The following is a 12,466-nucleotide window of genomic DNA, read 5'->3' as shown; positions in this document are numbered from 1 at the left end:
AATGTTCTCACCCCTTGATTTCATAATTTGAGGCACCTGCCATTTTGCAATACTGTACCAATCCCAACTCACAAAATTATTCTGTCCAATTGAAGGAGAAGATGAATCAAGTAGAAGATGAAGAAAACGTGAAGAGATTTAATACAGAAGTCCAAGAATTTACTTTTTAATCGATTGAGGAATTGATGAAAAAGATGAAAGGGGTAAATCTGCAGAAACTAATGAAATCCATAAAATTAGACAAAAAAATTTAAGTGTTATGGAGATTGACATGATTTGATGGGTTTCCAATGAAAAATGAATTTGATTTTGTTTTGATGATTTTTTTCAATGGTTGATGCCTTGATGGTGTTTCTAGAGAGAAAAGTTTAGAGATCTATTTCCTAGGGGAGAAGAAGAAAGAGGTGAGAATTTCGAGAGGTAGGGCTTCAGTGGTAAAGTCGACTAAGGAAGGAAGAGAATACAAAGAGATAGTAACCTCGCCGATTTAATGTACCGTTTCATTGACGGATAGGATCCTACGGCTAGATTCAGGGGATGAGACTCAAAGGTCAAAATTGGAACACAACTCTGATCTTCTCCTAGTCACCTTACATTTGAACGACCACGATTAAAAGATAAGAATTTTGGTTGTCTTATGTCTACGTGGCTGTCAAGTCAGCATCCAACTAAACATTAAGTAGCATTTATTTTGTCCCAGTCAGCACTAACCCACTCTGTTTTGTTATATAGATTTTTTAGTTTTATAAATATTTGTTTTAGTTCATTCGACGGTGTAAAATGCTATTGCCAAAGTTGCGCTTTAGGGTTGTGTGTATGATGATGATTATCATCATATATGCATACTTGAGTCTTCGTCGTCGTAGAAGAAATGCAAATCTCAATATAATGTCTCATATTGATCGAGACCAAGAGTGAATAAGTGTCTTAAAGAGGATGTATATATTTAAAGAGTGGTTGTTACTATCATGAACAACTGCGACTGAAACGAGATCCGTTGCAACGTTTGTGTGTTGTTGTGTGGTTAAAGGTCAGTTGACAAACGACATGTAAAGGTAGAAGAACAAGTTGCTATTTTTTTTAAATATTGTTGGTCATGACCAACGTAATTTCAATTTAGTTCTTCAATTCATTCGATCTGGAGAAACTGTGAGTAGGTATTTCCACTTAGTTTTAACATCCTTACTTAGACTCTACAAAGATATTGTAAAACCAGCAACAACTCTCCTGCAGCGGAAATCGTCGAAAATCTTGGCATGATAACTTCAAGGTTAGTTTAGGAATTGAAATTAACTTATCTTGTTAAATTTTATTTACTTAATTAGTTTTATTGACACTATGTGATATCACATAGGATGATGTTGGTGCAATTGATGGTACACATATAAGAGCAACTGTTCCTATCAAGAACCAACCTAGATATCGAAATAGGAAGGGTTTCATTTCTCAAAATGTTCTTGTAGCTTGTGGATTTGATCTGAAATTTCGTTACGTACTTGTCGGATGGGAAGGGTATGTTCATGATGGTCGTCTATTAAGATGTGCAGTCACTTATTCTAGACGAAAACTAACTGTTCCAATAAGTAGATAGTTTGATTTAGTTATATATTCACTGAAAGGTACTGCTTAAGTTTTACGTTATTGATATTAATCATAATGAACCACGTCCATGTAGCCAAATATTATCTTGTTGATGCGGAATTTCTCCTGGTATCTGGATTTCTCACACCATATCGTGGTACTAGATATCATCTTAAGGATCACACTGGTAATCGTCCCCAAACACCCATAGAGTTATTTAATTATTATCATTCATCATTGCGCAATGTTATGGAAAGAACTATAGGGTTGTTGAAGAAAAGATTTACATATTTGCAAAATTCTCCATTCCACGACATTGACACACAAACTAAAATAATAATAGCATGTTGTGCATTGCATACTTTCTTACGAGATAGAGATCTGGATGATATAAGTAGTGATGAAGAAGAAGAAGAAGAAGACGATGGTGGTGAAGAAGACGAAGATCGTGCTGTGCAAGATGAAAAAATCAACCTTGTTCCATCACAAGTGTGGACAGCTAATAGGGATTCAATTGCAGAAGACATGTGGGTCAATTATTCGAATTGATATTTATGTATTTCGTACTTTCTAGCATTTTAAACATTATGATTTTCTTTTAGAGATATTTCTTTTATTATTTTTAATTTAAAATAGAATATTTGATTTCTTTGGTTTTTAGTATTAACCTGCAATTAGTTAAATATTTCTAATCAAAATTGATGACATTGTGATTGTTTTTCAATGAAGATGGCTTCTCGGTCTGATAACATGAACTCAAACAAAAAAACTAAGAGACACACTGTAGTTTGGAGCACTCTAATGGACGACATCTTAGTGAGTACTCCTTACGAGAGTATACTCATCAGAAAAAATGAAAATCAACAAGTAATAGATGAGATATTCAAGAAAGTTGGAGTTACCATTACCTATTAAAAACATCAAAGCTCGAATGAAAACATTCAGAAAGTATTACTTTGTCGCGAGAGCTCCAATCAATTCTAGCGGCTTGCGTTTAATACTGAAAGTTTTCACATTGAGGTTGATGATGAGTCATGAATGCTTATATAGCGGTAAGGTGTACTCAACTTGTTATTTTTCATATTCAAAGTTAATAATAAGTTTTATTAATATTCTTAACTTTTGTTTTGTAGGCACACTCAAAACCAAAAGACTTGCGCACTAGGACTTTTCCAAATAAGGAAAAACAAGGAACGATTATTGGCAGAGAATAATAGACTAGGTCAGTTGATTGAATCATACGCATGACTCCGGGCACTGGGCATGGCATATTCTATACCATTGCTAGACTTTTTTTTTTACTTTCCTCTTTCCCAAAGCAATAAGTTTCTAAGGGTAGGTAGCAGATGTAGCTTTGAAGGGCGCTAAGTAGTTCAGTCAAGGGAAGAGAAAGCGAGCGCACTCATGAATATGAATACTCGATTTTCCGAAAGTCTAGATCGTTTAAAACCAAGGTAGTCTGCCCGGTTATACCACGGGTAGGTCTAGCAGAGTAGATTATTTATGTAATCAAGGCATTATCTGGAGAAAGATTTCATTGTGAAGCTGATGGAAGAAAGAAAGCTAAAGCAATAACTTAATGAAGAAGTTCTGGCAAAGAACAACAGAACTGTGATTTCGAAACGATGTTGTATTAGCATTTTTAAGACCTGGAAAGCAAGTTAGACCATGTTTCATGGATCAAGGAAAAACAAGGAACGATTATTGACAGAGAATTGACCACTAGCAGTCGAAAAATTGAAGTTGATTATATTTCGACCGAAACACGTGTTAGTGGGTCAATGTCAACATTAACTTATAAAAGTTTTATCATCTTTCTTAAAATTTCATATTTACTTCATTTTCATAAGGCAACAAACAATGAAAAAATAACAACATGAGAAAATAACTTTATTTTCTTCGGTGAACCAAACAATAGAAAATTTTAAAAAATGTTTCAAAGAATCATTTTATCATTTTCTGGATGAAAATGTTTCACGGAGAAACACTTTCTCTTATTTTTTTTCCTTTCTCCAACTTGGAATCAACAACAAACTAAACTTTGGTAGCCAATACATGGACAACCATTTTCCTTATATGGAAAACTACTTTATGTGGACAATTATAAAATGTAGAAATTTTATATGGACAATCGTTTTTAAGAGAACCTCACTCTAAGATTTTTCTTCCATGTCCTCTAGGAATTAGAAGTTTTATTTTAAGCCCTCCATCTTTCCTTACATAAACCCTAAGGTTTATTCTATTTCTTCTTCTTTATCACTCACAAATTTGTAGAGAGATAAAGTTGGGAGGACATTGTTGATCATGGCACCAAGAATATCCAAGGAAATTGTTGCAGAAACTTCTTGTCGAAATAGGATCCAAATTCAACTTGACTTCTCGTCGAAATATGTCGAACTTTGAAGGCTAATAAAAATAATAATCGAAAAGCGGAATCCACAAGAATACTTGGCATGAAATCTGGCAATTTGACCCCGACTGCCAGATTTTGTGGCAGAGTACAAGAAACACATCCAGAAATGTCGTGCTAAAACCCCAGAAAAAGTATAAAATTTTAGATCATAAAATCGTTTTTTATTCTTTCCAAACTACCCAAACGAAAATACAAAATAAAATAGTAAAAGTTATGACTTTATCTTATCAATATCATCAATTCCTATTATAGAAACACTTGAAAAAACTTCTTTGGATTGAGATTAAGGAGATTTATCTTCCTCATCCATCTAAAGTTTGATAAATAAAATAGTGAAGTTGTAGAAATTGTAATTTGCTTGTAGTAGCCGTAAAGGAAGAAGAAGAAGGTGATGATGACGATGAATGTCAGTTAGGTTTTCTATTTTTAACTATTGTATTTGTTAACGGTCCTTAGATTAATTAGTGTTAATATTCAAGTCTTTATAGAGTTGTCCCCTTACTAAATCAAAGTCAACTAAGTAAAAAATATTTGACTCGCATTGGGCCTGAAAATAGTTGTTCATGCAAGAAAATTGGTCGTCCACATATTGACCACCTAAATTTTAAGCAACCCGAAAGCCCAAGCCCGTACTCTTAAATCCAACCCAAAACACCAACCGGTTATAGGCGGTGAAAATATTAAGTTGACCGGCTAAAATATGCCCTAGCTATAAATACGTAGTCGATGATAGAAAAGGCATCACCTCTCGGCCGCCCATTCTTCCTCTCTCCTCTCCAAGGAAGACATCAAAAATCTTCTCACTCCTCTTTATCTCTCTCTCCCCTCTTCGCTCCAGATCTCTCTTCTTACATATATAAGAAACAGAATTCAAAATTCTCATCCTCAAAAACTCTCTAATCTTCACTCTACTCTGTAATTCCCTTCTTCTAATCGTTCCTGAAACCCTAGATTCCTAGATCAGATGTTTAACCTTGATCTTTAGGTACCCAAATCTTAGATTATTTAAAAATTTATATATAAAATCTTGAATCAGTTCTTTCTGAAATACTGTTTATTAAAGGGTTGTTAGGTCAGATTATAAGAAACCCTAAGATCCGAAGTTAGTGTGTACGATCTCGTTTTGTTAGTGAAGAACTTAGGATCTTTTTGAACATCCTGGGAATATAATCGTTAATTTATCTGTAACAGTTATAAACTCCTTGAGATAGCTGTCGAATTTGATTTTTTGAGGGTTTCTTACTAATTATTGATTGAGAAGAAAAAGGGGTTATAATCGGAAAGGGGGTAAATGGCTGAACAAGCTGTGGAAGGGAGTCAGCCTGTTGATTTAACGAAACATCCTTCTGGAATTGTTCCAACGTTACAGTATGTAAATTGTTATACTTTTCAGATATCGATTCATGATATTTTGTTTCACTTTGTTCATTTTTTTTTCTTATATAAGAAACTTAAAACTAAAGGACTATACTTGTAGTGTCACTGATAAATATCTGTTTTTTAGGGTAAGAGAAGTGGTGGGAATTTGGAAAATAGTGATTCATTAAGATGGTATCGAAAAAAAAAATATCAAGATTCACTGTTACATAAAAGCCTAAACCCTAATGCATATGAAAATAGGGGATAATAGGAATCTAGAGGAAGTAGGTACTGGGTACTAGACATCTAAATTCTAAAGTATTTCACTATCTTAACTCTGGAGATGTGAAACCATAATGGGTGATGTTTAGTAGCTAATTTCTCAAATTATCGTAACGCCGTCAGCAGATCAACTACATTTGCATTGATCCTGCTCACGGATTTTCAATAAACGAGCAGTATGTTTCTAATTTCAATGTTCCGTTGCTTATAATGTCTTTGTTCTTGTGTCTAGGAATATTGTGTCAACGGTTAACTTGGATTGCAAGTTGGATCTAAAGGCAATAGCTCTCCAGGCCCGTAATGCAGAATACAACCCTAAGGTATGTAATGGGGAAAACAGTTGTTTTTTTCTTCTTATTTTGAGTGGCAAGTCAAGTGACTGAACATCGATCAATATAGATACTTACCCAGATGATTTGATCGTAGTCTCACTAGCTGGTGTCTGTGTATATCCACTAGTTTTCCAATTCAATAGATGCTTTTGCGACTTACTTATTGTCTTGCAAATCCTTGTGTACAGCGTTTTGCTGCTGTCATTATGAGAATTAGAGAACCAAAGACAACAGCGTTAATATTTGCCTCCGGAAAAATGGTAAGTTGTTTTTATAATTGTTTTTGTATTTCTTCTGTTTGGATTTCGTAGAAATGTAAATATCAGTAGCTAGACGATAACTTATTTTTGTGACTGTTAATTTGAAAAAAGTTGCTTCTGTTGGTGATGACAGACATGTAACCTTATTAATCACTTGATAGAGAATATATCATTCTATTTGACAATTTGTGCTTTTTAACTTTCAGGTTTGCACTGGAGCCAAAAGCGAACAACAGTCGAGATTGGCAGCAAGGAAGGTAATTATCAGTATTGATTATGATTCTGCGGTGGACCTTCCCCTCTACTTTGTAGAGAGTTTTAAAGAACATAAAAGAAATGCGTAGGTTTGTTGTACTAGCAGTAACATGATAATTTTAGGTTTAGCTGTCTATGCTAAAGATAGCATGCTTACGAGTATATTTGGATTCTGACATGATTTATTACTTTTCTGTTCCAGTACGCTCGAATTATTCAGAAACTCAATTTTCCAGCTCAATTCAAGGTTCTTTCTCACCCCACCCACTTACCCACCCACACACAGAGACATGCACGCACAAGAATTACTATATCCTTTCTTACTCATTTTCAGTTGTCATTTTTTTACTTCATTAGGACTTCAAGATTCAGAATATCGTTGGCTCCTGTGATGTGAAGTTTCCAATCAGGCTCGAAGGTCTTGCATATTCTCACGGTGCATTTTCCAGTGTGAGTGATAGTTTATACTACCTTGCTTGGCACTGGATCTTTTTTTATTTCTGTTCGATGGAAGTCTGAAACAATCCATAGAAAAGAATCAGAGTAATATTTCTGGTTTAGAGTGTTGACATGCAGTTCTGAGTTCACCAAATAGCATATAGATTCAGAATCCGACTTGCTCATAAATTCCATGGTTCCGCCTGAAATTCGCATCTCTTTATAATCTTTATATACTTCCAACTTTCCGTATATGTGATGTGTTAGCATTTAGCAAACCAAGTTCTTGAGTACTCTTTAGTATTAGGCCCCAAAAGTTAATACTACTCTCACAAAGGTGACCCTTTCAGATGTTTCGAGTTTTAAAAAAAAGCCAAGTCCGGTCTCAAAACCCTGATCAGGTATTACAGTTGTATACTTAGGTCCACTTCTTTTGAACACATTTTTGGTCATACATAAGACTACTTCTATATCGTACCCATTCATTGGTATGGACTTTTCTCGAATATGCTTCCTCTTTACTAAAAGCAGCTGCGTCGTGTTGGTACAGTATGAGCCGGAATTGTTTCCGGGACTGATATATCGGATGAAACAACCAAAGATCGTGTTGCTCATCTTTGTTTCAGGGAAGATAGTTCTTACAGGTGCCAAGGTAATGGAAATTCAATCATAAAAACTTATATTCACTTTTCCATTTGATCACATCTCTTTGGTATATATGATATATATCTACATATGTATTAGTGGATTTTGGCTGACTATTTCCTTTGAATTTTAACATATTTCAGGTGAGAGAAGAGACGTATATGGCTTTTGAGAACATATACCCAGTCCTTACAGAATTTAGGAAAAGTCAGCAGTAATAAGTAAGTTGACCATATCTGCTTAATTTTTTTTTTTTGTTTCTGGATTTGAACTTCTGTTTCTGTTCCCTATAACAGACCAAATGCAAATAGCTCAAACTTATATTCTTCTTTTTTTTTTGTTGGGCAGTACCAATGTGGAGAATGTTGACTCCTTTTTGAAGAAATGGTTTTGGGGTTTGCAGGAACATTTGCAGAATTTGATGATGTAGTGAGAGTGAAATTCATTTTTAACTGTAAATATGGAGAAGGAATGTCTGGGGTCTGGTTTTTGATGATCAGCTATTACTATTCAGACCGAGTCAAGTTAATTATTTTTCATTTTGGTGGTCAGCTTGACTAGAGAGAGTGAGAGTGAGAGATGCTGTTGTGGATTTTTATTGTTAAATCTGGTTTGAACATCTCATCTAATAAGAAACTTGGGTCCTTTACTATATTGAAACTTGATCGCCTTCTTTTGGCCCTCCTTTTGTGCTAGCTTTTTTTTTTTCTCCAAATGTGAACTTTTTCAAGTAAGACAAGTATTTCTCTGAGAGGTCTAGAGGTTTCTTGCTGAAAAGGGACGAGCTGTATGAAGGCCAAAGTGAGGAATTGTCTGAGGAGCGAGCCCATGGTCAGTAAGGATTCGAGCTCCACCCGGACAAAGTTCTTGGTTCTTGCATCTTGCAGTGGTTGCGAAAGAGCAAGCTGCCTGCAAGTGATTGAGCTCCAATCACAGAGAGATGAGGGGGAGTAGAAACGTGCTGAGAAGGCAGTGAAGCCGTGAAGGTCGTTTTGTTGTCGCCCACGACATAAGCCCAAGTGCACATGTTGAAAATACCAAGCCTTCCAATTTACAAAAACTGCAATTGGCAACTAAAACTAAAAGGGTCAACAGTTGGTAGCCCAAGTAGTTCCAAGGTGTTGACATAAACTCTAGAAGGCTTTAGGCCTTTATCTAGTTGGGCTATAGGCCTTAAGAGTTTGAGTGGGCGGGTAGTAGCTTATCACATCTTTGATGTAATCAATGCCAATTGTACGATAATGTGATCGGTTTCCAAAAGAAAAAGAAAAAAAAAACTAAAATTGAAAGGGTGAAACTCTAGGAATTCATAAATTTATGTTTTTTACTATCATCCATGTTAACCCTTTTACAGTATCTAAAGTTTAAGTACATGAAAAGGGTATTTAAGTTCCCTTCCCTCACTAAATCCCCGTTCATGTATATCAATAATTTACAGTTGCTTTGATTGCATCCAAGATCTGCACTCAACCAGCCATATTACTTTGTTAGCTCATATTATTTTCTATCCATGCTATAGGTAATCAAGATTAAAAAGAAGAAGAATGAAATTTGAAAGCAATTAACCTTGTTCTTGTTAGGCATAAAGAAAGGTTCAAAGACTAGAGGAAATGGAGTGTCAAGGCCACAAGTTCTCGCCACAGGAGCTTCCAACTGCGAAAGTCTTTTTAAGTTTAATATTTCGCATATTCGGAAATCGGAAAACTGATTCCACTTTGTACATTCTCATAGTAAGAACATGGAGAAATGGAGAGCAACTATGTAAGATTAGAAGTGCGAAAAACTATCGTGGGGTAAGTATATATTTACCCTTGAGAAGCATCGCTCGGTAATAGAAGCAGCAATCTCCGCTCCGAAGCCACCAGTCACTGGAGCTTCATGACTAACCTACAAATTGTGGAGAGAAAAAGAGAGGCCACTTAGAAATGAAATCAATGCAACTGAAAAGTACGGACACTGTATGAAGATGTTATACGTACAAGTAGTCTTCCGGTCTTTCTAACCGAAGCTTCTACCACTTCCTTATCCCATGGTATCAGAGTTCTCAAGTCTATAAGTTCACAAGAAATTCCATCCTGCCAAACTCTCATGAATTAAGTCGCAATTTGAACGATAAAACAAAATCTTTAAATCAATAATAAATGGTTAAGACTGAAAGATTGTCTCACCTTTTCAGCCTCTATGCATGCTTGCTCCATAACTGCAAGCTGAGCTCCCCACCCAACTAGTGTTATATCACTTCCGTGACGAATAACCTAATCGAACAAAAAAATTAGTACATCTTGGAAGAACGGATATTCGCTTCATGTTATACAATTGGGTTGCGCATACCTCTGCCTCGGACAATGGCAGCATATAATCACCCTCAGGAACTTCTTCTACTGACAAGCGGTAAAGCCACTGATTTCATGTGCCAATGATTTTTTTAAGTTTTATGATCGAATTATAGAAAAAAAAATAGACATGGTTGGGAATATGATCAAAATATAAACCGAAACCTTTGGCTCAAAAAAGATAATAGGATTGGGGTCCCTTATGGATGCCAATAACAATCCCTTCGCTTGCTTCGGACTTCGAGGAACAACCACCTAGTAAAAGAAAAGGGATGAGGTTTATGTAACACCGGAGTAAACCTTGTACGAGGACAAAGAAGCATAAAAATGCCCAAGATGAAGAAAGATTACCTTGAGTCCGGGAACATGACAGAAGAATGCTTCTGGTGATTGTGAGTGATAATGCCCACCATGGCCCACAGCACCATAAGGAGATCTTATAGTTAAACCTGATATCGATCATATATTAGTATACACATATATGAATGAAATCAAGAAAGAAGGTTTGAATAAAGTGAAGAACTGTACCTCCGCAATTGAATTGATTCCCACTCCGGTATCTGAATTTGGCAGCTTCATTCACAATCTATAGGATAGCAATTTTGTCAATAAAATGAAAATTTGTGTAACTATTAGAGTGATAAGTATAAAAGGAATAAAGACCTGATCGAAAGCTGGAAAGATATAATCTGCGAACTGAATTTCAGCAATAGCGCGATTTCCCTATAACATTAATTAAACGACAAAAGTTAAAACTAGCATAAGATGAACTTTAAAAGGTATAGAAGCTTTGGTTTTCATACACACCATTGCCGCCAGACCAATGCCGAATCCAACAATACCCTGCATAAGAAGTTGCATTAGTCTTAGAATTTCTTATGAGGTGTCCTTTGCTTCATCTTATAGAATAAGGAAAAGCGAACTTATATAGAAATTGGAAGCTAACGAGGTAACAAATAACCTGTTCGCATAGAGGGGTGTTGAAGACCCTATTGCTACCAAAGCGATCAGCCAATCCTGTTGTGCACCGGAATACCCCACCAAAACCCACATCTTCCCCAAACATGTATGCACTGTCAAAAACCCAAAATCATTTAATAACTAAACAACTCTTCTATGAAAGATATAGTTACCTTTTAGAAATTAAAAAAGGTTAAAATTCAGTCTCTTTATCTTTTCTTTGTTCGTGAGGACTGAAGATCCAAGCGCTGTTTGGAGACAACAACAAAATACAGATTGTGTACAAACTGACGATATAGTCATGCTAACATTTACTACGAGAATCAGACCAAAGCTCTAACATAATTCATAGAATGCCAAACATCATAACCAAGTAATAAGATGAAGATACACAGTAAGTTCGATCGCTGGCGAGAGATGATATCAAATGGACACTGCTATGACCTTTGTCACTTCCTCTAAAAGTTCACACTGTTTTAAGCAAAAAAAGGTTGTCTATAATGTTTGATACTACTTGCTCATTTCCTGAATCTGACTCGTCAGATGGACTCAAACTTGCGGTGGTGTTTATTTCACCTCTAAATCAGACCTGAAATCTGACACGAGATCTGAATTGGCTCATGTTAGATTTTATACTAGTTTTTTTGTATCGAACTCGTGATGTCTGACTCGTAAAATGGCTCATTTGGGCTAATTATAGGTCCATTTGAGTCAGACGAGCTAGAATTTGGGTTATGTATGATTGTTCTGCGACTGGATACAAACACTTCATCCCATAAATTATCATTTTAATATTTGTTTCAATAAAAACCCTCTTTTTTTAAGATCAAATTGATAAGCATCTTGATTTACTAATAAACAAGAAAAAAAAAACCTAACCCAAACCCTCAAAAATCTTAGTAATAATATTAGTTAGTAAAATCCAATTGATAAGAAATAAAGATAATTTGGGATTCTGGGATTTTCTTATAATCATCAATCAATCAGTAACATACCGAGAATCAGTTTCAAGAGCGATGTGAAGTGCTTGATTGATTGCAGTAAATAGATTCATAGTTTTATTCCCAATTTGTTGATGAAGAAGAATTTTTCCATGATCTTCCCTTGAAGACGATGAAATTGTAGTTGTTGATAAACCCCTCTTAAAATTCGGTACCCATTTTCCCAATTCTTTCATTGATTTTGCCATTAAAACTCTCTCTCTCTCTAAACGAAGAACAGATTGGAATTTTGAGTTCCTTAACGAAGCAAGAGTACTGATTCTGAGTAGTCCAAATACAGAGCCGTACGAGATTATTTAATTATATCCAACGGTTAATTTCTGGTAGGTAAATTGGCACGTGCGTTCTGGATAAACACTATCATATCACACGTGTGGATAATCCCATAAAAGTGCATTTGTGCCCAATCGTATAGTACGTGGAATCTAGACATGAGTTATCTTCAATATCACAAATATTATGCATAAATAATTGGGTAGTTTTAAAATTTAATTCAAACTCCAAAATAGTCTTTCTTATTCTCAAAGAATGAGGCCTCCTGATCTTGGAAAAGGTCGGAGAAAACCAGCTAAGGAACTACCGAACAGGGGCAAGAATGCGACGAATA

General features: G+C 35.4%; 2 protein-coding genes across 2 annotated transcripts; one reads left to right on the top strand and one right to left on the bottom strand.

Annotated features, from left to right (window-relative positions):
• Positions 1 to 4,685: 4,685 nt before the first annotated feature.
• On the top strand, positions 4,686 to 8,217 carry LOC147558676 (TATA-box-binding protein-like). The gene is made up of 9 exons (XM_086660410.1): positions 4,686 to 5,362; positions 5,868 to 5,955; positions 6,156 to 6,227; positions 6,434 to 6,484; positions 6,685 to 6,729; positions 6,840 to 6,932; positions 7,471 to 7,572; positions 7,709 to 7,786; positions 7,914 to 8,217. Exons 1-8 carry the CDS (start codon positions 5,286 to 5,288, stop codon positions 7,781 to 7,783), a joined length of 603 nt encoding a protein of 200 aa, XP_086516536.1. The 5' UTR covers positions 4,686 to 5,285; the 3' UTR covers positions 7,784 to 7,786; positions 7,914 to 8,217.
• Positions 8,218 to 8,848: 631 nt separating this feature from the next.
• LOC147558675 (2-oxoisovalerate dehydrogenase subunit beta 1, mitochondrial-like) lies at positions 8,849 to 12,141 on the bottom strand. The gene is made up of 13 exons (XM_086660409.1): positions 11,854 to 12,141; positions 10,860 to 10,971; positions 10,706 to 10,741; positions 10,562 to 10,621; positions 10,427 to 10,484; positions 10,250 to 10,347; positions 10,064 to 10,153; positions 9,897 to 9,965; positions 9,734 to 9,820; positions 9,545 to 9,640; positions 9,375 to 9,452; positions 9,132 to 9,218; positions 8,849 to 9,025 (listed from the first exon to the last, which is right to left on the bottom strand). The coding sequence occupies exons 1-13, from the start codon at positions 12,045 to 12,047 to the stop codon at positions 8,990 to 8,992; spliced, it is 1,101 nt and encodes a 366-aa protein (XP_086516535.1). The 5' UTR covers positions 12,048 to 12,141; the 3' UTR covers positions 8,849 to 8,989.
• Between the last annotated feature and the right edge of the window lie 325 nt (positions 12,142 to 12,466).

This window comes from Eschscholzia californica, unplaced genomic scaffold (genome assembly GCF_041429995.1).
Source record: "Eschscholzia californica isolate CP2 unplaced genomic scaffold, dmEscCali1.0.p SCAF_2, whole genome shotgun sequence".
NCBI lineage: Eukaryota > Viridiplantae > Streptophyta > Magnoliopsida > Ranunculales > Papaveraceae > Eschscholzia > Eschscholzia californica.
This window is presented reverse-complemented; position numbering and strand designations above follow the sequence as displayed.